This window comes from Xiphophorus maculatus, chromosome 6 (genome assembly GCF_002775205.1).
Source record: "Xiphophorus maculatus strain JP 163 A chromosome 6, X_maculatus-5.0-male, whole genome shotgun sequence".
Lineage (NCBI taxonomy): Eukaryota > Metazoa > Chordata > Actinopteri > Cyprinodontiformes > Poeciliidae > Xiphophorus > Xiphophorus maculatus.
This window is the reverse complement of record NC_036448.1, coordinates 9183536-9208828: the sequence shown is the minus strand read 5'-3', so window position 1 is coordinate 9208828 and position 25293 is coordinate 9183536. Positions and strand designations below refer to the sequence as shown.

Below are 25293 nucleotides of genomic sequence, written 5' to 3'. Positions count from 1 at the left end.
CAGACTTGGTGACCTAATGTTGCCCCTCCTGACTGCAGTGACCTTTGAACCTTTTTATTCCCTTCCATCCCATTGTGGTTATTGTGTGGGTGACAAAATAAACTGAATTGTTTATTTATAAAAAATAAAAACATTTGATTAGATAGGAGGTGAAATTTGAGTGAGATGATGAATCTGCTTTAAAAGACAAATTTGTCTAATTTTTAACACACCTTTATCAGTGGTGTCAACAGTTGCAGAGGAGACTCTATGTCAATACAGCACCACTGAATATCTAGAGGTTTCTTAATAAAAAGTTCCACATTATGACACATCATTTCTAGGAAACTTCAGCATCTTTCATGTAACTTGCCAGAAAAGCATGTGTGTCACCACTCTAGCTTCTTTAATGCCCTCCATAGATCAGCCTATACATTGACTGTAGAGATGATGACTCACTAAAGGTTGCAGAAAAAGTACCATTTGTATGTGAAGAAGTCAAAAATGCTGGCTCATTAATTGCAGCAGTTTGACTGCTTTGTTATGTTTCTCTTCGCAATTTGACGCCTTGAAATTGGACCTCCTGTCTTTTTAAGAAGCTCTTGCTCTTTCTGACACAGCAATGCTTCTCCAATATGTTGTTTACAACGTTTCTTAGGAGCATTGCACTGAGAAGCAGATTTTTTTTATCTATTTATTTTTATTTATTTATTTATTTTGGAAATAGGTGGCCCTTTGTGAGTGCACGTGTTTAAGCACCCCTGAATGGCTGCTAGGGAAAATCAAAGGATTCCTCAAACATGCACTACAGATGGTGAACCCAGACCATTTCTCTGTCCTCATCATTTCTGGCTGACATCTTGGTCACTGTTGCATGTTATCAGTACTCTCTGACCTAGAAATGGCATGAGACGAAGTCTACAACCCACAAAAGTTGCTCAGGCAGTGGAGCTCAGCCAGCATTACACATCATTGCAAGTTGTAACAAGGTTTGCTGTCAGTCAGCACAGGGTCCGGAGCACAGAGACACCAGCAGACAGGCCAGTATACCAGGAGATGTAGAGGCCGCAGTAGGAGGGGAACAACCCAGCAGGACCACCTCTTCTTTCTTTGTCCAAGGAGGAACAGGGGGAGCACTGCCAGAGCCCTGCAATATGACCTCCAACAGGCCACTAATGTGTGCGTTTCTGCTCAAATAGTCAGAAACAGACTCCATGAGGGTGGCACGACGGCCCTACGTCAATGAGCGGGGCCTGTGCTTACAAGCCAACGCTGTGCGGAACGACTGGCATTTGTCAGAGAACCCCAAGATTGGCCAATTCACCACTGGTGGCTCTTTCTCTTCACAGAAGAGAGTAGGTTCACACTGAGCTCATGTGACAGACGTGACAGTCTGGAGACGTTGTGGAGAACGTTATGCTGCCTGCAACATCCTTCAGCATGACTGGTTTGGCGGTGGTCCAGTAATGGTGTGGGGAGGCTTTTCTTTGGAAGGCCCCATGGCCCTCCACGTGCTACCCAGAGATGCCCTGACTGACATTAGGTACCGGGCTGAGATCCTCAGACCTTTTTGTGAGACCCATAATGTAGTGGAGTGAGCCGTGGATTCCTTCTGCTGCAGGACAATGCTGGGTTTCATTTGGCTGAAGTGTCAGCAGGTCCTACATGATGAAGGCATTGATGCTGTAGACTGGCCTGCTCATTCCCAGAGACATTAACCCAATAGAGTGCTTCTGGGACGTAATGTTTTCTTCCATCCAACAACTCCACTTTGTCCGTTGCCTCATCAGGACCATGTCCAGTTGTTGTAGGGAAGTCATAAAGGCCACACACGCTACTGAGCCCCATTCTGACTTGTCTTGAGGAATTTCCATTGACGCTGAATCAGTCAGTGATGTGATTTTTCCACTTTTGAGTACGATTCTAAATCCAGATCATTATTGGAATAACAATTCAGATTTATATTGGTCATTTTTATGTTGTTTTGTTCTCAGCGCAATCCACTATGTAATAAATGAAGATTTGCATCTGAAATATTACGTTAATTGCGATGTAAGATACGTTAGCATTGACTTTATTTTTGGTTTTTAACTATTTAACAAGATAATAAAAGTACAAGAAAGGGGAACTTGAGGAAAAAGTTCTGAAAACTACTATTTTTTTTCCCAAATGGCTCTTTATTCTTCCTACATATGTTTGTCAGCAGAGTAAAAAAAAGCTTTAACATGTGATGCCGTGATCAAGACCGGATACTTAGATTCTCTCTCAAGTATGTTCACACTTATCTCACACAATCCTTGCCAGAAAGGAAGCCACACACACTGCAGCAAAGGGGAGCAATACACACTGGGGAATAGCAAAAGGGGATAAGAGGTTTAGCCAAAAGATCTTAAATCAAACTTTGAGGTTACGAAAGAAAACAGGGGAGAAAAAAAAAAGCACAAAGGTGAAACACGGAGAGAAACATTTTGAACATGAAAAGTAATTCGAAGAGAAGGGGCAAGAGGCCAACAGGGAGAGCACACAGTTTGGATGTATATGGGCTGAATTAGCCGCTACACATGCTCTTATTTTCAACATCCGCAAGTATCCTGCTCTTTTATCCTGGCTGACAGCTCATTCATCTCTCCAAGACTATTACTCTTATCCCTCTCAGGCTGCTGCAGACTCTTTATATTTCTTATACAAACGGAACCTGAAAAAAGCTTGAACCAAGCTGGTGCCTGGTTCAACAAAATTATAACGTGAAGAGAAATACGTGCAATGCTTTTATGAAAGCTGAAAGCTTCAAGAGAAGATCCTCTGTCTTTGTTGAACGGATGTTTAATCAGTCAAATTATAAAAGAAATGTGTAGTTTTTGTTTTCAGTCTTCTACTGTGCAAGTTACGTTTTTACCACAAGGTGGCGATATTCAATCAGGAAACACTCCAGTGAAAGAGCAAGCTGCGACGGAACCATACAGGCTGCTATCCTCAAAATGTGGCTCTTATTAGATTACCAGCTGGCACTGTCTGTCAGTGAACCCCAAGAAACCATGTTGTTGTTGTTGTTAACAGAATAAAATGAAAAGAACAAGAGAAGTCTACACTGTAAATCCCGTAAGACAGGATTTGTTCTGTAGAAAACGTCCAAACCCATAAAGCAAAACAGATGATTGCACGCGTACTTCCGTATCTCCGTGCACCTATTTTGTTTGTATGTCTTCAGGTTCCGTCTGTGGGCTGTAGACAACACAGGACGGCGTTCCAGTCCAAGTGAGGTCACCATCAAGACTCCGTGTCCGACTGTGGATGATGTCAAAGCGCAGGGTGAGAAATGAGGCCGAATGGGTTCACCACCAGCTCGCCGAGACTAATTTGTTTTTCATGTGAATTATTGTGCAATTAAGCTTTTTTTTATTTTCTTTTTTACAGTGTGTCAAAGTTAGGATCTGTGTAACATATTGTTTATCCAGAATATCCAGTGCTTTGTAAAAAAAAAAAAATATTCTCACCTCTGGGGCTTTTTCACATTTTGACTCGAATCGTCAAAATTTTATTTACCTTATCTTAATTTTACATGATGAAGCAAAAAGAAGCCTGTGGTTGTAAAACGGAAGGAAAGGACTTTTCTGGTTTTCACAGCTTTTACAATATAAATCTCAGGCAGTGTGATATATATTTGTCTTCAATCCCACTTGAGTCAATACTTCACAGAACACAGAAGAGCTTACTAAAGGTAATGCAGTAAAATATCAAGATCTACTGCAGGTAAAGATGCAAAATATATTTGGGGCATAAATTTACCAGCATTGCACACCTAACTATGAAAAATAAATCTAGCTCAGACAATTTAGATTCATCAGTTTTCAAATCTTGCCAATGTTCTCAATTCCATAGAGGTCTGGCCTTTAATTGAGTCATTGTAACATCGGAATATAATTTGATATAAACCAGAGAGGCTCCAATGGATATCTTAAAGAATTTTTTGGATGAGTCGAAAGTCTGTATGTGTAACAAAAATAATCAATCTCGCCACAGAATTATTTGGTAAACAAAAATATCAAGAGCTCAGCCATGGACATTTTTTTTTACATTTCATGTGGCTCTGAGTGAGCACTCTGTTGCTTTTTGTTGTGTCATAGACATATCAAGAATCCCGCTCGCAGCTTGGTAAGACGATCTTAGTGCAATTATTTTTGTTGTTCAAAATGCTTATGCTTGCTTTCATAATGCAGTTTCTAATTGGAAACCATCAGAGCTGCAGTCCCCTGGCAAATTAAACACTTTGTTCTTGTACAGGGCGAAGGGCGAATGAAGACAAATTATGTCCATTTATCTTTGAATTACCGATTTTCACTGCCCGCTTTCCCTTTTGTAGCACAGTTTGAGAGAGACAGCAGGCTCGAGTCGTGGCACTAGCAGCTATCACAGCACTACCGGTGACAGCTGCCATAAGGTGCCACGGGCTGCCGCGACCTGACTCAGGCTGCAGAGATCTGCTACTGGCACCTGGGACGGGTGCCACGGCCCAGCAGCACAGGGTGCCAGACGATCAGTCACACACATCTAGAGACGCCCACGCATCTGCACAGACGTTTCCTTCTGTGCAGTCCCATCCTGTTTAGGATGGGGATGCTCAGAATGCGCAGACTATTACGTTCTGTTGTAGCTCAATCATTTTTATCTCTGTGCATGACCCACGTCTTTTTACAAGTTTCTGGGACGCGACCAAAACCTGAGTTTGGGACGAGTGTACACTTGGCTTTACACTTAACCTAATCGATTAGATTTGGTTAAGTGTACAAACACTTTTTTTAATGTCGAAAATCATGAAATGTTACAAGCCATACATGTCACACAAATGGAACAGACACGGAGTTACATTCACCGTCTAGCGCTGGGCTACACTTAGCAAACCTTAGGAACCAAGTGAAGGAGATTGTAGCGCGAATTTAGCTTTTCTCCGCAACCCCAAAGAGTAGTCTAATCAGTTTCAGTCTGTTTACGAATAACTGGCGACAGACACACACAAGCATGGTTGTAAGCTGCAGCGTGTGTGTTTAACCAAATAATAGAGATAAAGTTGCGGGTCCATAAAGTCCATAAAAGTTCATACAATATGAGTATTATGTTTATGCAGTCATGTTTGTACAATACACTTCCATAGTAAATAAAATGATTTTCAATTAGTTTCTTTTGCACCACAGAGTTAATATACGTATAAACATGTTTTCACTGAGGCTCTTTAAATGTGTATATTAGAAATTTTAAACTGACATTTGTGACTGTATCCAAAATAGACCAAGGGCATATTTGTTTACTGCGAGGGGATGCAAAAATTAAAAGGAAATGCGATACTTTTGTGAGGAAAAATCGATGTTTTCTTTCTTTTCTTTTTCTTTTTTTTTTTTTTTTATTAATTCATTCATATTCAATGTGACACAGAAGCTGCGGTACATGTCACCGAATCCGTGATGGATGCATGCATTTGGCTTTTTTTGGTTCAAAACAAAATAATTAATTTTCAGTCTAACACAAAAGTCGTGGCATACGTCAAGGAAGCAAGAAGTTGCCTTTATTAAGCTGTAGCTGGTCGTGGCACCCCGTGCCGGGTTGCGGCAGACCACTGGCTGGTCTGGCACCGTGTGCTGCTGGGGCGTGGCACCCGTCCCAGGTGCCAGTAGCAGATCGCTGCAGCCTGTGTCACCTAAGGCAGCGGTCACCGGAAGTGCTGCGGCAACCCTTGGCAGGTGCCAGTATTAGCGACTGTCAAACAAGGTCGCTGAGCAGCCCCCCAATGCTCACCCATGCCGCCGGGCCTGAGCAACAGGTGATCTACAATCATTACCAACACCATGTGATCCAGCCCTACGGCTATCCACAACATCCAGTATGAGGTCGCGGCACCTAAGGCAGCGGTCACCGGAAGTGGCGTGGCAGCCCGTGGCAGGTGCCAGTATGAGGTCTCGGCAGCCAGTGGCACCCATGGCAGCTGTCACCGAAAGTGCTACGGTAGCTACCGGTACCATGATTTGAGCTCTGCCCTGCTGCAGTATGGAGGGGTTATTTTCTTTTCACCTAAGCTTTGAATGTAGAGGAAGTAACAATTAGCAAGCTGTTCCGAAAGTGAAAGCAGAAAGTTTCCAGAAGTGGTGATTTTTGTTTTTTTTTAAACAGACATCTGGTGGTATTCTTGTGATTATGAGAAAGCGGTATGGATAATGAAAGAATCAGTGCTTAGGGGCCACCGATTGAGAGCTCAATGTTAATTTTTCTTCTGGAAAACGAACCTCTTCAGCACAGCCGACACTAAGGCTGACTTTTTTACCTTCTTCAACCAATGGTTGCTGTTCTCCTACACCACTTGTTGCAGACTTTAAAGGGATCCACTTAAGACTGCCTTACAGCTATGACTTTCTTTTCGCAACTCTTCTATAAAGTCTTGGCTGCTTCTCTAATTGAGGTGGTATTTGACTCAGCTGGTTAGTTTAAGTGGGAAGTCATGCTTTGGTAGATTTGTAGTTGTGCTATGCTCTTTGTGTGTGTGGATAGATGATTGAACAACGCTCTGTGGCTTTATGCATTACAGAATAAAGCCGCTTCAGACTGCCTCCCTCCCTAGTGTGTCTTTTCAATACTGGTTGTTCTCTTATATTCATATCTCATAGCAGCTTTGTTTCTAGATTAAATTGCACACATATAAACCCCGATCTCACAAATATGTTCTACATTCAGTTGACATATCACATAAATGTCCAGTAAGACATATTTAAGTTTAAAGCTGCAATGGGACATAATTTTGTCCATCTTTAAGGTGCATGAACCCTTATCCAGGGCTCTTCAACCTTTATTGTAATGAGCATGAAAATAGTGTGACCAAATGGATCACTAAATAGTTCTAAAAAGTTATGTTATTAGATGAATTAATTCCTGCCTGTTTGGAGCTATTTCTCAGTGTCTCACAAAGTAGATGTCATGTGAGTTCATAGAGTGAGTCATAAAGTCACAGGCAGATAGTTTTTCCTCTCTGGATCAAGACTGTTTATGGTCACCGTATCCTACAATTCCGTGAGGATATTGACTGTAAAAAAATATATATATATCATCCCATCTTAGAAATTAAAGAGCTGGAATCCTTGCCTGCCCTCTGCAGCAATAACGGCTTCATAGCGAAGATGTTTTTGTGGATCCGGCTGCTGATTTTAATCAGCTATTACAAAAATGCGCTACTCATTGAAGTGTGATCCTACTGGGCTTACGCTGTTAATTTTAATGCCTGGAGAAGTATAAATGGTGTGAAACGTAATACTTCCAGTGTACTGGGTGACTTTATTGCCATCCAGAAGAGGGGATAAGTTGCTAGCCTGACAGGCCATGAAAAGCTCAAAAATCTGTTCGAGTTGCAAAAAGCCTTTCCAACTTCAACTTGAACAATGATTTATGCTTTTTCAAATGGTGTTCTTAGTGGAAGTTGCACGTTAAAATAGTCTGCTGCATATCTGAAGATCTAAAAGTTGGCTTGAAGTATGAAAAGGAAAGAGCTTCACAGCAACACTAATGAAACACAGAAACAAAATCCAGACAGGCTTTTGAAAACTAAACATAATTGTGGGTGTTCGCAATGATCTCTGCTACTCCAGGGATCACAAACTGGAATAAACACTATTTGAGAACTTAAACTTTATTGTTTTTTCTTTTTGCCATTGAGTTGCTAACAATGCTTAACATTAACTGTTTAAAACAGAACAAAACATTACTAAATCTTTAAAGTTTACATCAAAGTCATGTAATCAGAAACCAAGTTTCCTTCCACATATGGTGTTTTCAAAGTCTGGAAAATGGGGGATGAATATTACTCATCTTAGTCCATTTTCAGTGTTTAAGTGTCTAAAAGTACCTTCATTACTGCTTTAAGGAAAATAAACTAATTAGAAGCATAGTAGTTTCTGTTATGAAAAAACAGATTGCTGAGAATAGGCTACAAGGCCAATGGCAATGGTCTTGCAGTTGTCTGCAATGGTTCAGAAAATGTGTTGACATATGACAAGAAAGATAAAGATTAGGATGTGACAATAGGACAAGTATGTGAATATTTCAGCATTTCGAAGGGCTGTTACTCAAAACACCAAAACAGAGTAAAGATTTTACCTGTCTTTGGGTTTTCTTGAAGACTCTGATTGCTGTCTAAAATATTGCATGACTTGTAATGCAACATATTGAGTGACCCAGAGCTACAAAACTACTCAAAACTTCCAAAGACTACATTCCTTTAAGGCTAAATGGAAACAAGTCTAAAGTTGTTTTATAATCAGCCCCTATGCCGGGTTTCCCCCAGAAATCTTGCTAACCCCAGTGGTGGGGGCGCTAGGGCAGTCATCCAGTGGTCCACCATGTTTTTGAGATAACTGTTTAAAGTTGACAGGAAATTTTAAAATATCACTAGTTTATTATGTGTAATTAGAAGACATTAGTAATATCTAAACACTAACTAAACATTCTTAAACATTTAAAAATCCTCAAATAAATAAACAAGCAATGCTAAGCCTGGTGGGGACGCAAGTACATCCTGGTGGCCCACCAGGCTTATAATACACAGAGGGAAACTCTGTCGATGTTATTACTGTCATCATTAATTTAATAAAAGAAAACGTACAAACTCTATAACTCTTTTTTACATTGTTCAGTATAGACATTTGCCTATACTGAGACTCACCCCTGATACAAACACATTATTATCAAAGATGATGTGTTTTATACAGTTGAAACCAAATGGTTCAATACACTGTTGGTTGCTTTGCACAGTTTTTCAACTCTGCCTGCAATTTGCTTATGAGTCTGAGGTTAGGGCTTTGGGATAATCTGACAAGCATGACTCTCTTCTTGACATGTTGGGTGATTTGTTTTTTGCTTTTCTCGTCACTTGTTGCAGACTTTAAAGGGATCCGCTTAAGACTTTCTTACAGCTATGACTTTCTTTTTGCAACTCTTCTATAAAGTCTTGGCTGCTTCTCTAATTAAGGTGGTATTTGACTCAGCTGGTTAGTTTAAGTGGGAAGCCATATTTTGGTAGATTTGCAGTTGTGCTATGCTCTTTGTGTTTGGATACATGATCAGATAGACAAAAAACGACTAGTTTTGAGGGGTTGCCTTAAAGCAGATCCACAGGTGTGCCTCCGTTTGATTGAAATATTGTGTTTTAACATTACCATGACATCTTCGTCTTGCCTATCCATAATTGTTTATAAGTATAGTAATCTTAGCTTAGGTAAACTATTTAGAATGTTCTCTCATCATTTTAATGTTTAGGGGAAAATAAATCATTTGATTTCATTCATTTGAATCTAATACTGACAGTTTAAAGTCTTGATTAGACATCCCACATGTTGATGACAAAGTAAGTTAGAGTTCGTTTTGACTTCAGATTGTATGTGTTCCTTTAGAAATTGCGGACAAGATCTACAATCTGTTCAACGGCTACACAAGCGGGAAAGAGCAGCAGACCGCCTACAACACTCTCATGGACCTGGGCGCTCCCACACTCCACCGCGTGCTTTACCACTACAACCAGCGCTACGAGAGCTTTGGAGAATTCACCTGGAGGTGTGAGGATGAGCTGGGACCGAGGTACTGCTGCTCTCTTCTTACCTTTTTTCCTGAGTCATGATTCTCTTTATTTGCCTGCTGTACAAAAACTTAAGAAGTTTTTTATAAAGAAGTAACCCATTCATTTGTTTTGTTTCTTTTCATGCTGGATAGCTATTGTACATGTATAGGAAAAGTAACTGAAAAACAAAGCCCATTGTTCCATCCATCCATCCACCCACCCACCTGACAACTTAGCTTCTAGGATCATCAAGACACTCAAACCTTTCCACTACAATAAGGTGGCAGCCCATTGTGGGGCCCCCATGTTACGTTTCTTAAATGCCCTCTTCTCTGACACAAAACAGATCAGACATACTGCATTCCCACCAGTAAATTGGTCATCAACTTCAACTTGATCGCTGATATGCGAGTAGAACAGAAACCATACAAAGTGGTGTGGATCTGTCTTGAGCCAGACTTTTGAAGAATACCTAAAGACTGAGCCATTGTATTAATGAGTAGATTATAGTTGAAAAATCTGTTTTGTTGTTTTTTTCAGCCATGAGTTTCCCTCCCACAAACAAAACTGTCACACTGAGTGGTGCAGTTGACACTAACGATGCCTTGAACAGTAACAGCATAACTCGCCAAGGAGATTGGCCAAGAAATGTGGCAACTTGACAAGCGTCTGTGCTGGATCACAGTTTGGTGAAAGCACTGCTCTGAAGTGAGGTTTCAGTGCCGCTAATCCTTAAACAATGTAATGAGCCATTGAATCCTAGAACTGTGTAAACCTTAAACCCTGAATCACCTGATTCCAGAAGTTAAACAACCGATTGATTTTGATTAACTTTTCTCAGATTTGACATCTGCCATTGGCAGATCTGATCTAAGTCTAACTACTCTGCCCACCACAAATATTTATTTAATTTTTTTTATCCTGACAGTAGTTAACTGAGCTAACTCACAATTCAGGTAGAACATCTTCTGGATATCTGGGGGAAGGTCAGGACAACACCAGGCCTCTTGGTCACACAATAAAGTTATTTTAAGTGTAACGTTCAGATGCTGAAGGGCGCTTTCCAATGTAATCTGGATGACAAGTCCTGCTAATACATGAAGTAGGTTCTCCTAAATAATGAATTGTCACAATGTGGTGTCACATTAGAATCACTGACTTCAAAATATTATATTGAGATTTTATGAGATATGACCAATCTAAATAGCAGAAGAAAAACTACTTGTGGTATTTAAGAGTTTTCATTTCCACAAAAATACAGTAAGTCTTGCATGGATTTGTACTCAAACCTCAATTCCCTGATGCCCATAAATAAAAACAAATCCTTCCCGAACTCACCCAAGTCATAAATGGACAAAAGGCATCATATAAACCAAGCAACACACAAGACAAACCAGGGATGTTGTGGAGAGGCTAATGTAGGGTTTACGTTCTAAAACAATATCCCAAATGTTTAATATCTCACATTCACCCCGTTGTTAAGAAATGTAAGTACAACCGCAAATTAATCAAGACATCCTCATCCTGGCAAGAATAAATTCCTGTTTGTAGTTTGACACAAGCCATGTGTACAAGAAGAAGGTAATTTGACAGATGAGACCAAAAATGAACTTTCTGTCTTACATGTGAAATTAATATCTGAACACACCATCGCCAAGGAAGCTGAGTTTATGAGACAATGATTGGAGGGAAAACCTGATAATGCCAGAAAACGATTTGACATTTGACCATAAGGGGCTGGATACCAATCCTTGCCACATTTTTCAGATTTCTCATTTGTAAAAAAAAGAAAATTATCCTTTTTCTTCTGCCACACAACTGTGTGCTACTCTCTGTTGGTCTACCACATAAATTCCCAATAAAATGCCGAGAAAAGACTGATCCTAACAGCAGGAATGAGTTTAAGGGTTACTGGAACCCGGTTGTACACAACTTTGTTTTTGTTCATTACGTCTGAACACTCATCAGGGACTTTAAGAAGTGTCATAATGCTAAATATCAGCTTGCACGAGCTCCAGTGTGTGTATCAAACAAAAATCTGATTTCTTTGCTTTTTTTTTTTTTTTTGCCTTTTTTTTTCAAAATCAAGAACAAGATCCAAACAGAGCAAAAACAGAGGTAATCCTATCTGAACCGAAGCATTTCCCTTTCATTTTTCAAAGCAAGCTGTAATTCGTTCCAGCGTTATTACAAACATACCCCACCGACGGTCAGATCTCCATTACGTCAGCTCATTCTAAGCCGTGCTGTGTCCGACTTTGTTTTGATCCTCGACACTGTGCAGATATCTCTGCGTCTTCATGACCGCTGTCTGTGTAAATTGACGTTTAAGGAGGAAACTCTGTCAAACGGGCTGGAAAACAGATTCTGTGACATCACCGTTTTTACCGAAGCAGCATCCAGCCAGGACAAGCCTCAGAGCGCCTCGGTCATAAAGCACAAACAAACACTGCGAACGTGAAAGCGCCGCGTTATGCTTCCTAAACAGAGTCATGTGTTGGACATAAAATCCACTAATAAACAGACTTTGGCAGGTGAATCTGATTAGCGAAAGCTCCCCTAATTCTTTGTTTCTCTCTGCTTCTGTGGGTTCCCTCACTCTAAAATGAAAGCTTGTTTTTTTAATAGGAACCATGTTGGAAAAGGTTAATGTAGCAGAGGGAGTTTCCTCTGATGTGTTCCATTAAAATGCACTTAGATTAACAACCCCACAATTTGGTTAAAGGGAGCAGTGATTAATGTTAATACAAGCACCCCGGAGGAGTGCATTCAAGGTAAGGCCTGACAACAAACTAAGGAAGCATAAACATGTTTCAGCTCAGCCAAGTCATCAAATGTGCATTAGACTTTCCCTATTCGCTGGGAGAAACGACTTAATGCTACACATGGTTATTTTTTAACAAGCAGGCAGGCCAGATGAGAGGTTAATGGCCTCACAGTTTCACTGCGTACAAGCACCCCACGGTGTCAGTCTCTTAATGACTCTGACATTATTTCACTGCTGTGAAAAACAAATGCAGCAGATAAATGTTTGGACTCGAGTCAGGACCAAAATACTGCCAAGAGCATTTTTAGCAAATTTATTAGTCATGCAATGTTTCTGGCTTCTAAAGCATCCGCAACTGATGCGTGCCCCATTCTGAAAAAAAAAAGAAATCCTGAGATCAGCTTGAACTCTGGAAGTGAAGCTATGCAACTTCAATTCAGACATTAAAATAAAAAATATAAAAACTTTATTAATCCCATATTAAACTCGTGTTGTCCAAACCACTTCAAAGAGTTATTGCAGATGGTGATGGCTGTGGAAGGGTCTCCTGTAGTGGTCTGTATTACAGCGGTTCTGAAAAAGCCTCTGATCAGATGCAGGGTTGTCCATAATTTTCTTGATTTTTATGAAGGTTCCTTCTTTGCACACTAATCTCCTGCGGCTCCACATCAGAATCAACCTTATTTAATAGCTTGTTTAGCCATTTTGTGCCCTTGGTTCTGATGCCGCTACCCGAACAGATGATGGCAGAAGAGATTACGTTCGCCACGACAAGGTTATAAAACATGCACAACATCTTACTGCAAACATCGAAGGACCTAGATTCCTAAATTAGCAACATTTCGCCTCATGCAATACGAAACAAATCAATTTCCCAACCTTTGATGAAGCTGTGTCAAGATTTTTTTTTAGATGGATATGGTCCAAATCTACGCCACCACATCCTACAGATCTGACCTGTCTAGAAACAGAAATTTATCTGATTTCCAAATGTTGTTGTTTTTTTTTTTTTGTCGTAAGATCTAATAATCTGTTTATTTCCTTTAGTATTTTGTGTTTTTTTTAGAAATAAATGTGTGTGGAAAATAAAATATAAAGTGGAAGAGAAAGGTGCAGATATTTAAAAATTTCCGAGGCAGTTACCATCTTACTTTATCTTATCTTGTTTACAGCAATTGTTAAGAAAGGCAAACTGATGTAAATCCTCAGAAATTCTTTCGACACCCCATCATCATTTTCCCCAGCAAAGCGCCTTAGTGATAGCGTGGCAACCATTTTTACCTGGAAAGGATGAGAAGGCTAAGACAAAATAGCTTCTTTTTCCTCAGTAGACTAAGATGTTTCCTCTGTAGACTCATTGCTTATTCATTTTTAGGTCATGTCTGCTTACAGGGGAAAGAGGAGAAGATTACTAATAAACTGAATGCTCAAACACCAAGTATGATTGCCAAGAAGACGAAGGAAAACAACTCACGGTTTGACGGCAGACACGTAAGGGAGGAGATTGATGACACGCTGGGGTTCCAGCGCTCTGTTATCAGTCATCATAAAAAAAAAACACGCCTTTCAGCATCATAGGTTCGCAAATGCAAACCTCACCACGTATGATAAATTTCAAACAAGTCAAGTGGATTCAGTGAAAAGTGAATAAACAACGTAGCAGCAGGTATTAAAAAGTGATATAAAAAACTGAAGATTTCATGAAGGCGTAGAGAAGGAGGAAGTTACACAGGTACTAAAGGAGCCACCAGACAGCCAAATTATAAGATCTGAGGAGCTTTAATGATCCTTAGATCTTATAATAAGTCCAGAAACTTAAATATAACGTGAATTACTACTTGAAAAATCTGTTTCAACTCCAACTGACCTCAAAATCTAATTTGATTGCTGTCCATATAAAGGGAGATGAGGCCTGCACTAATAACAGGCTTAACTTGTCGTAACTTTGTACGTACAGTAGTTTGTATTTTTTGAAACCGCCTCGCAGTCCCAGTACGCCGCACATAACACCCACTGACCAAAGCAGAGTTACATACTTGGAGGGAAGGGGGATAAATAGTCAGCTTAGTTGATAAAACTGCCTTCTCTTTTGTTGTCCGGAGTCAGTGGAATAGTTTACCAAATGAGATTATAACGTGCTAGTTTCAAAATGTTTGCATATCTGGCAAAAAAAAGAAAATATTGGCTGTTATCTTAAACACATTTGCACTCAATAATGATTAAGACATGTGAGTAAAGCAACGGTTTTCCTAAGTGCATTAGGAAACTTATCGTTTGAGTTCAGTAGGATGTGAATCATGATGTACTGGACATATGTATAGAATGCAAATATTTGTAATTTGTTTTCATCCTGGTTTGTCATCATTTTTATGTTGAATCTGACTTTTAAAAATGTCAAATTTTGTTAATTATTAGTGGATGTTTTCCTGAAGATCTTCTTCAGCTACTTCTTTTTGCTTAGTTCTTAAATTGCCACTTTTTTTCAACCAGCAAATATTTGACGTATTACAGAGAGTAAACAGGAATACGACCTCATGCACAAAGGTATTTGAATAATACCGCTGTGTTATTCAAAGAAATCCTAAGTTTTCTGTCAGGAACAATGATAAGGAAAACAGATTTTGCATCAGCAAGTCCAAATATAGATAGCAGAGATTTAGCACAGACTGACTCAATGTACATTGCTATAAACAAACTGAGAATTATTTACAAAGGAATAAAAAATGTGGGCTGTTTCATTGTTGTTTCAGATATTTAAATATGCCAAAAGAAAAATCTAATCAAATTTCACTGACAAGACTGTTTGGCATTTTGCACAGGACAATTTTGCTGCTTCTTTTTTTTTTCTTTCCAGACGTGTTTTTAACCCAAACCATAGCATCTCTGAAGCTCCTCTGAGGGCCAGAGCTTGTCATCGCCAAGGGAGCATGTATCATTTTATAGTTGGCTGTTGACTTAGAAATACGAGATGTTTTTGGGAGGGCTGAAAGAAAATCCTCAACCCTGGTTGTTTCAGCTCGGACCAGGTCCTTGGTTGGACTCTTTGGCCTTGATAAATTGAAACATACTTGATATTTTATTGCTTATTTTCTTTCTGTTGTTGGTTTACAATCTCTCTAATCAGCTAAACTTGTGTTAATAAATGTTGTTATGGTTGGAAACGATTTAAAAAAAAATCCCAATCATAATCACAGCGGACTGTTTGCTTTGCCTTTAGACTTTTTAAAGCCAAATGAAGGACAGAAACGCCCACATAGTCAATGTGCAAGTGCCTCCTAGCTGTTAGTTCAGCTGTGATTGATTGTTTTCTACGATACAAGAGAGTCGATGAGAATGTAGAATTATTTATATACTCGACTGCCTAATAAAAATATCCCATCGTTCATATCGAGGAATACTGTTGAGGTTACTCCACCAGTACTGCATCCAGACGGGAGGTCCAGCATCCATGAAACGCGCTCGGCGTCAACGTTGCATTTGTCCAATTGGTTGTTAACAGAAATGATAAATGAACCGATCTCATGGCAGCAGCTCATAAGTCTGACAGCTACTTCCAGAAGATTAATGCAGCATGTCGCAAAGCTGACATGATCTCCAGCGGGTTTCTTGAACGCGACAATGAGTTGCTTGTACTCCGACGACCTCCACCGTTATGCAATCAAGCACCTTTAGGATGTGGTGGAACGGGAGATTCGTGCTGTTTGTACAGAGAGGACTGCACAGAGGACAGATCCCTACTCTATTATTTTCTGGAGTCAAAATTGCATGAAATTTTAGGCCTGGTTACATTTTTTTCTTTTTAGGTCCGTGCTTTATCAGCCACACAAATATTTTCCGCTTCTATACATGCACCAGGATTTATGATGACAACCGTTGCTATTTTTGAATGTTTCTGTGATTTCCTGACAAATGAAAGCATAACAAACCACAATTTTTTTTTTTGTTCATTTAAAGCAAATAATTATCTCAGTTTCCTCAGACCGCTGAAATCTGTGGTATAGTATTGGGATTATAAGAAGGGAAAATGATACGAACGACAGTTTCAACGTGGGCTCTTTTCTGCTGGCAAGCCGTCTAACCGGACGGCATCGTCAACTTCTTTATCTGCCGGGACATAAAGCTCATCTAAACCTAAAGATGTATTTGAACATTATTAAACTTCAACACTTAAAGTTGTTTATTCTGCAAAATCAGCTACGAAAGCATAATATAATCTGCTGTTGTTACTTCAAGTGACTCACTGGATCAAATATGAATTGCAGTTTTCTAACAGATACAATGAAACTTGGTAGGTTTGATTGAAGCTACCTGTGTGACTGAAACAGTGATGGAAAGGTTGCACTTTTTTTGCAGCGATAACACATTGTGAGGTTTTAATAGCAGAAGTGAAGACTCCACCCGGCAGTCAAGAGAGACAGTTGACCACGTGGATAGAGCACCACGTCAACGCAGGCATACCGAGGCAAATAGCTGTTCACACAAATCCAGCTTAGATTCAGTCACTAATCATGGTTTTGTGCTGCAAGAGGAAGCTGGAGTACCTGTAGAAACTTAAAGAAAGTCTCCAGCTGAGATCTAAACTGTTTTTTTTTTAACACTGTTACCCAACACGCCACCATGCAGTCCTCAGCAAAATGCAAAAGTGGAGGGAGAAAATAAAAAAATTTGCGGGTTATCATGCGAGTGTGAGTTTGACAAGCGGATATTAGCTTGCCACAGTGACTGGCAGACACCGGTTACAAATAAAAGCCATCTTTTCTCGCTCACTTCTGATGTCTGCTTTTATTCCACAACAGAGTTCAGATCCAGATCAAGCGTTCATCCAAACCAGAACATATCTCACGTATTATTGTACGGAGTGATGCAGTTTGAGGTTGTCGGGGGTTTTTTTTTTTTTTGTGCTTAGGCTGCCCACTTTGAACATTAGCAGCAAGCGGATACAGCAGTACCAAATGCTCGTTTTGAACTGATGCGACCGCACATTCGTCTGGATGTTTGTGTTCATCGTCCTCCAGTCGTGTCTCGGTGGATAGCATTAGAGATTATAATGCCCAGGAGTTTTCGTCTCCTTTCAGTTTGCTGTGGGCTAGTATTTGGGACTCCGTTACACCTTTCAGATCCAGGCACGTAAAAACCCACTCAGAACCATGGTTGAATGACTCCATCCGTGCCCTGCGTCTCGACCGTCTGCTGGTTGAGTAAAGGTGGGAAAAAAAGATGAGCTTCATACCTTAAAGAAGTCCAGCATTGATACCTTTCTACATATCAGAGTTGTTAAGGCTGCTAAAATGGAGTTCATGTCTTCTCTAGTCTCTGATAACATTCACCAGCCTCAGGTTCTGTTTAGCTTTTAAAGCTCTAAAGGAAACCCCGCAAATAACCGTCACTCTTTCACTGTAAAGTTTTTTCTTTCTCATTGATGCAATTTTCCTCTCTCGGACCAAACTCACTTGTTCCTGTTTCCACCAATACAGGTCTTGCTCTTTGCAAAAGCATCACTGGTTTTGACCAGCTTTAGCCAGTGTCCTTTTCTTCCCTCACAGAGGTAGTTAAAAAGCTACAGCCAACAAATCGCCCTTCAGATTTCGCTCCTGCTCATTTTCTGAAAGATGTCTTCAATAAATCAGCTGTGTTTGCTCTAAAAAAGAAATAAGCGGCTTGCTTCAGAATATGTTCCATCTTCCCTTTAGGTTGCAGGTCAACCTCTTGGCAAAAAAAAAGAGAGAATTGTAGATGAATGTCTAAACTTCCATTTCAGTCAAAGGTTTTGGAGAAGATTTTTTTGGCAATATGGTGGTGTGGAGATTTTTTTTTCAGCAAGAAGAGAAGTTTAGGGTTACCCTAACCCTTCAACTTGGGTCAAAGAATATTTATATCATTGAACTGTCTAGTCAAAGGCCAGAAGAAAGTACATTTCAGAATCTGTGCCATGACTTAAAACGTTCATGGACACGTGATCTGATCTAACTGATGATGTGATGAGTAGCAAGGAAGAATGAACAAAAGAGCTTTCACACAGCATGTCATCCTTCTTTTATTTTCAGTTAAAATATCTGAATAAACCATGTTTCGCTTTCCTTTTTATAAGTAATCACAAAATACTAAGTTTTGGTGGTAATGTGAGAAAAAGTGAAAACACTTAAGTGGAGAGAATGTGTTTTATTTTCCAAAGCGTTGTAGGTGACTGCAGTGCATATCTTCACATTGCGAGCTGCATGCGTTGCTCAGTAACTTGATGTGTTGCACGTCTGGTGGCTCTGGCGCGCCCCGCAGACTTGTGGCATGACAGAGTGGAAATGTTGCAATGTGGAATTAGTAATTTGGCTGTACAAAAAGAAGAAACTGTGCATGGAATGATTGAAATCTTCTCTCGCTGCCATTTCCTGACCTTAGACAAACACCTGACAAGAGTTCGCCATGCGGGCCAAAAAAGACTGCATCAGGTTTAATGGTTATTTATTGCGCCCAGAGTCTTGTGAGATGTCTTTATGTGAACTCTGTGTATCATGTTTCCACAGGAGATGATTTTACAGCTGGCCTGGTTTGGCCAAACGACAATTTCAAGCATTTCATAGAGTCCCCTCGGCATTAGAGCCGTTTGGTTTCACACGGCCAGCTCTTCGCTTACCATTAGAAATGTAGCTTTTCATTCATTTTCCACTATTTAGCTGCAGTTACTCCCACCCAGAGCTTGAGCCCGCCGCTGTGAGCTTAGGGTGGAAGTTGGAAAGTGTCCCCGACTGTACAGCTTGCCCAGTGAGCGGCGTCAGGGAGGAAGCAGCGGTGGTTGGAAGCTAGTCTCAGGTTGTACAAAGACAGCCATGTCTTTATAAACCAGCATCAGGGACGCAGTATGATGGATGAACCAACTTGAGTTTCAGCCTGTCGGCAGCTTAGCAGCACATGAAACCAGAAGGCTTTTGTTTTTTTTTTTTTGTATGTCCCAGTCGCTTATTAATGTCTTTACCACTAGCAAAAATTCAGCAATTTGTCTTTTTTTGAAACCGCTATTATTTTTTTAATTTACAATTTGACGATGGTGGTATCTGTTTGTCATATTCAAATTATGGCACCATATCCTGCCGGGACAGTTTGACTTGTTTTTGCGTTTGTCATTGCCGTTTGGCTAGAAATGGAAAATAAAATCCAATCTGGTGTTTCCAATGGGTTAGTAATGTGTGTACCAGGTTACGCCCAGTCATAGGTCTAATTAAACTCTACTGCTTTATCACAATGCAGTAGATCATAAAGTTTATTTCAGTAATTTAGCTTAAAAAGTCAAACTTGCATATACAGATAAAATCAGGTACTTACATTGTATAAAAAGGCAAATGCCCTCAAATTTGCATTTATTCCATTAGCTGAAGGCCAGAATAAATAAAAATAAGATTGTTTTTAAATTTTCCTTTTCAATCTCAGACATTTACATTTCCTTTTATAAACCAGAACTTGTTTGAATCAGTTTTTGTCTTTCCACAGGTTTGTAAGTCAACTTGGTTGTTGCCTGCAAACCTGCTCAAAGTCTGATCAGTAATTTTCTATGACACTTAGACTTAGGCCTTTCAAAAAACATTGACTTTGTTGTCATTAAGCCACTTTGTAACTAACCTGGTGCTGTGATTCAGGTCAGTGTCCGTTTGGAAGATTCATTTACGCTCGAGGAAAAATTTCCTGGCTGCTTTCTGGAGATTTTGCTCGGATGTTTCTACACAACCTGCGTTAGTCACGATGCCATGTGGAGAACACCCACACAGCAGGACGCTGCCGTCCCCGTTTTCCCAGTTGGGATTGTGTGCTTAGATTTGCAAGCTTTCCCATAATTCCTGTAAATACATCAATGGTTAGTGAAACCAAAAACTTTTGGTTTGTGTTGAACGAAATGATTAAATCATTTACTTTTAAGTATTTTTAGACTATCATGCATCATCTTCATGTATTTAATCATACGTGCTTTTAAAGCCTCCATGTTGTTTGGCCCAACAGGAAGGCGGGCCTCATCCTCTCCCAGCTGGACGAGCTCTCTCTGTGGTGTAAGGGCCTCCTGCAGGAGCCAAAGATCGGCCTTCGCCGGATGTCCCTCAAGTTCCTGTCCTGCCGTTACACCGACACCAAAGCCTTTGGGCTCAACTGGTCCGAGATGGGCCAGGACGTACACAAGGCCTGTGACGAACAGACACTCACTGTCATGTACAACGACTACGGAGAGCCCAAAGAGCTCTAGAGGTTTGGTTTCAAAAGGATCAGCACAGTTTCCACACAGTTTCTCAAGAAAACACAGATTTTACATACAAAAGCTGCTGAGATTCATGTCTTATTTCTAAGTGCTGCACATTATTTTAAATGAAATCTGGTCCATTTACCTTTAATGATACTCAGAAACAAAGTACTAATAACATTAGCTGTCATTAGCACTGCTCTGTAGCACCTGCCAGTCCCTGAGCTTTTGGTCAGTCTGTAAACTTTACTTCTTTATTCTAATGAAGAGTTAAAATTAAAGAAATCTATTATGATTAAATTAAAGGAATAGCAACAGATTCCTCTACAAGTTTGAACTTGGATAGATCCACACTGTGATATGTGGTTTATATTAAATCCTCCTAAGACAACAGTTTTGATCCAAATTAAAGTGTTGCTGTTGGCTAGCACCTACCAAACAATGAGATAACTTTTATTTATATTATGGCATTCCTTTTAGCTGCAAAACAGACAAGTTCATTTTTCTTAGAGCTATCACACTTGAGAAGTTAATATAGAGTAGAGTATTATACATGTGCATCTTAATACATTAGGACATCATCAAAAAGTTTCTTTATTTCAGTAATTCAATTTGAAAATTGAAACAAATGAATTCGATGTTCATTTTTATGATTATAGCTTACAGCTGATGAAATTCCCAAATTTGTTTGCTTAGCAGATTCGAAAATGACATAAGAGCAGTAAAATCAGAGTGTTAAAAGCGAAATGTAAAAATGTATGTCCATGTACCATACAGTGAATGCATTCAATAGTTGGTCAGGTGTGACATGGAGGCAGTCGGCCTTTGGCTCTGTTAAGGAAGTCCAGGTTGCTCTAATGGGCGTCTTTAAATTGTCCCATCATCTTTCTGCTTCTGCTTGGCATTGCTTCATCATCCGCTTGTTGTTATCCCCGTTGTTTTCTACACTTTTAATCACCATATTTTTTTCATCCACTCATTACTCCAATAATATGGCCTCTTGTATGCATCAGTATGTCTGATGCTGTCCTGATTTGTCGCTGTATCCAGCAGCTTCTTGCTGGGTTATTTTCAAGTCAGCAGTTTTCCCTGTTATTATGTAAGACACAATATAACTTTTTTTAAATGAAATAATAGTTCGATTTTCCCGTCTTCAGATTTCATTTGCTTTAAAGCCGCAGTATGTAACTTTTATGAAAAATGTGCTTTGTATATGTTTGTTAAAACTGTCACTATGTTGTGACAGTATAAGACAGGTAATCTGTGGTTGTACTGCTATCTGCAGATATACACCGCTCGGTCAGAAACAACCAATCAGAGCCAGGAGGAGGAGGGTCTTAGTGCTGTCAATCACTCTGATGTACATGCAGCTTTTGTAAAAGTTAGATATTGCCGCTTCAAGCTATGAAACTAATCAAAATTATTGGAAATAAATACTTAAAATATCTTTGCATTTGTGTAATAGGTGCATAATTAGGCATTCTAATGACGACTTAATCCACTGAGGTGCATCAGTATTTCTGATACTGTCCTGATTTGTCGCTGGGCAGAATTTTCTTTCTTTGGTGGGCCTCTGTATTGAACTATGCTGGTAGAAAGGTAAACAAAGTAAATGGAAAAAGTGTGAAGCTATTTTAGAGATTAAAAAAAAAATGTTTACACTGTACATAACATTATCATGAAGTTTTAGCAACAACATATATATAACTTGAATGTAGTGTTGATACTTATTTACCGTTGTAAACCATTTGTTTGAAATAACTCAAACCCAAGCCGCGTTGACTTACTTCAGTAATAACTTTAAAAAAAAATTCACACTGTATTTTCTTAATCCTTTTAATGTTCAAACAACATCAATTTTAACCAGCAGTAAAACTACACTGAAGCTTTTCTTTGACTTTGTTTCTCATTTTAATAATACGTCTGAGGGCCATGTCGATGATTGATGTCAGAAAAAGATTTTTTTTTCTTTTTAACAAATCTAATGTGTGAATACTAAAATAAATGCCTGTAGATTTTTGTATAGATAGCAATACATAATTACATCACGATTTAATCTTTTACTCCTGTATATACAATATTCTCATTGTGATATTTTACGGCATTGATGTGTGCTTTAGTCGATATCTTAACGAACCTACATATAAGCTGTGTATTGTAGTTTTTGCAAGATTAATGCACTGATTTTGTCCCTGTGAGTGATATGATTGTAGTTTGGGAACACTGACTTTTGGAGCAGTGTGGGGTGAAATTAAGGACTATTAAAAGAAAATAAAAAACATCAGAAATCTGTTTTTATCTTTGAAAATGTTTCTGATCTGCATGAAATCCTGTTTATAATATGTGTCCCATAGTGAGTTTTCATGTTGACCTTTGCTACTTTAAGCAAAAGAGGCTTCGCAACACTTACCAATGAAGTTTTTCACAGCACTAATGGTTTGTCTATCAAATCTTTAATTTGTGCTCTGCAGATATTCCTGCTCCTGTTTAACTGTCAGCTTTCTGTGACAGAATTGAGACTGGTGTTGCTAATTGTTGTTGCAGTTCTGATCTCAGTGCTCAGACTGCTGCTCAAATGTTTCATTGAAATAAAATAACCCCTGAAAAATGCGTATGATTTGTGTGCGTCATGTATAGCTATCCAGGTTCTGAGAGTTCGTTGTTGCCAGATTTTTGTACATTTAATGTCAAATTTGATTGGGTTCTACAAAGCATTTTATGATTCATTACTCCCTCCCCAATTTGCAATGCAGAGATTTTAGACAGTGGACCCCTCGTGTTTTTGGGGTTCATAGTTAAAATCCCAAAAACTATGATGACATCCTATTTTAATAGTTTACATACCAGATATAAAATGCATTAATATAACCAGTGGAAACTGGGTAACAGCCAATCAGCACTCTTGGTCTGGCTGTTTATCAAATGCCAGCCAATAGCATGTCAGCTTTCCAAATGGCATTTCAAATATGATGATGATGATGATCGCTATTCTCGACCGGCCTTTTTTCGTTGGTTTGCAGTTGTTACATTTCCAGATGCTGGATTAAGTGGTGCAGAGTGAGATGTTCAAAGAGTGAACACTGGTTTAAAAGGCAATCCTGCTTCAATTTCTGCAATTGCATCCCTCACCTGTTTGTTGTGTTCCTGTGTCTTCATGATGCCGTTTGTTCGTTCAATGTGTTGTAACAAACTTCAGAGGCCTTCACATGTCAACTTTTTTTTTTTTACTATTTAAGTGGCTTCTGTGAGCAATTAGTAAATTTTATCAAATATATATATATATATACACCTGAGACAATTATGCATGTTTTAAAGTACAAGCAAAACAAATGTAAAAGAATGTAAAGACTGTCATTCTATGCAGATTACATTTCTCAGCAGCTCACATGCATACTGTTTGGGTCAGAAGAAACCCAAAGTATTCTAATAAGTAGTGTAAAGTATTCTAATATGATTGCATGAATCACCTAAACCCCTTTATGAACAGAGATATCAGTCAAACAGGACATGATTCAGGTCTGTATAAAGTTGGAATTTATTATATTGAGTACAAAGTACAGTAAAATATCACAATATACTTTAATTGATCCTGTGTACTGATGTGTTCCCTCGTATTGGTTGGTGACTGACCAGAATGTGTCTGGATATGGATGAAGTCTGTGCTGAGTGAATGGACGGCCTTACACTTCAGTTCATCTCACCTTCACCGTATGTGCAGATTTGTTTCAGTGGTACTGATAAGAGCATAGAGAGGATAATAAATGTGTTTACAGTCAATATCTGAAATTACACAATGTTCAGTTAGACCTAATAACTGTCATAATTGAGCAACTAGACACGTCCATGCACTGCTGCTTTGGGAAACCCAGCTGCATAATACAGTAGCACAATAACATAACGTGAACAGTGATATAAATATAGCAATGACCTGTTTGGCTTATAGGTGGCCTTGTGGGATATACTGGATGATGCAGATATACGATCTATACACGTTAGTCTTTACATGCGTTTCTCCAGTAGCCTTCAGCCGTGAGGAGCGGCCCGACTCTAATCAGATCCAGAAATGTACTTGAGCTCATTCATAAGTGATTTGATCCAATTATGATGACTTTATTTCTGGAGGAGGGCTGCAGTGTGTTAGGTTCTGATCTCCAAAACAACCTTTTCTAATCTCTTACGTCTTAGCTAGGAGCAAGGAAACGTATCATGTCTGGATGTCATTCGATGTAATGACTCATTGGATGCAGCTTAGCAAGAAAATGAAATACAAATGGCATTTAGTCACAATCTTTGTATTGAGAAATGTTACACATCTGATTTATTTTTTTAACTCGTGGTGAATGTGATGCAGTTCGACTTTTAAGACAACTTCAGCTTCCTTTCACCTCTGCATCTTATTGCATGCCTCCCCCGGTTCCACCTCTTCAGTCCAAGGTTTTTACTTTGCTCTTGTTTTCTTCGGCATCTGGATCACGGCAAGTGCACTCGTCCTCGCTGCAGTCCGCTCCAAACTGGATGACCTGTCGGTAAACAAACAGAATGAACTGCTAATCGAATTCCCAGTCCTGGTTCAGAGATTCAGATCTGTAACTCTTGTTCTCTGGAAAGGTGCGTGCCTCCTTACAGATGTCTCCTGTTTTTTTGTCTTTTTGTCACACTCGAGCGTTTCAGATCAGCAAACGGATTTAAATATCAGACTAAGGTAGCCCAACTAAATCCAAATAGATGTTTTTGAATGTTTACACA

General features: G+C 39.4%; 2 protein-coding genes across 7 annotated transcripts in view; one reads left to right on the top strand and one right to left on the bottom strand.

The window, feature by feature from the left end:
• Window positions 1–23159, top strand: part of astn1 (astrotactin 1) — a 342853-nt gene extending 319694 nt beyond the window's left edge. For all 6 annotated transcript variants that reach the window (XM_023335801.1, XM_014476012.2, XM_023335800.1 and 3 more), the window contains 3 exons: window positions 3188–3288; window positions 9402–9585; window positions 20316–23159. In XM_023335801.1, the coding sequence (XP_023191569.1) occupies window positions 3188–3288; window positions 9402–9585; window positions 20316–20553 (523 nt within the window). In that variant the 3' untranslated portion in view covers window positions 20554–23159. The remainder of the gene's footprint in view (window positions 1–3187; window positions 3289–9401; window positions 9586–20315) is intronic.
• Window positions 23160–24047: 888 nt separating this feature from the next.
• Window positions 24048–25293, bottom strand: part of pappa2 (pappalysin 2) — a 66873-nt gene continuing 65627 nt past the window's right edge. Inside the window, exon 27 of the mRNA XM_005797124.2 lies at window positions 24048–25067. Coding sequence (XP_005797181.1) covers window positions 24972–25067 — 96 coding nt within the window. The 3' untranslated portion in view covers window positions 24048–24971. The remainder of the gene's footprint in view (window positions 25068–25293) is intronic.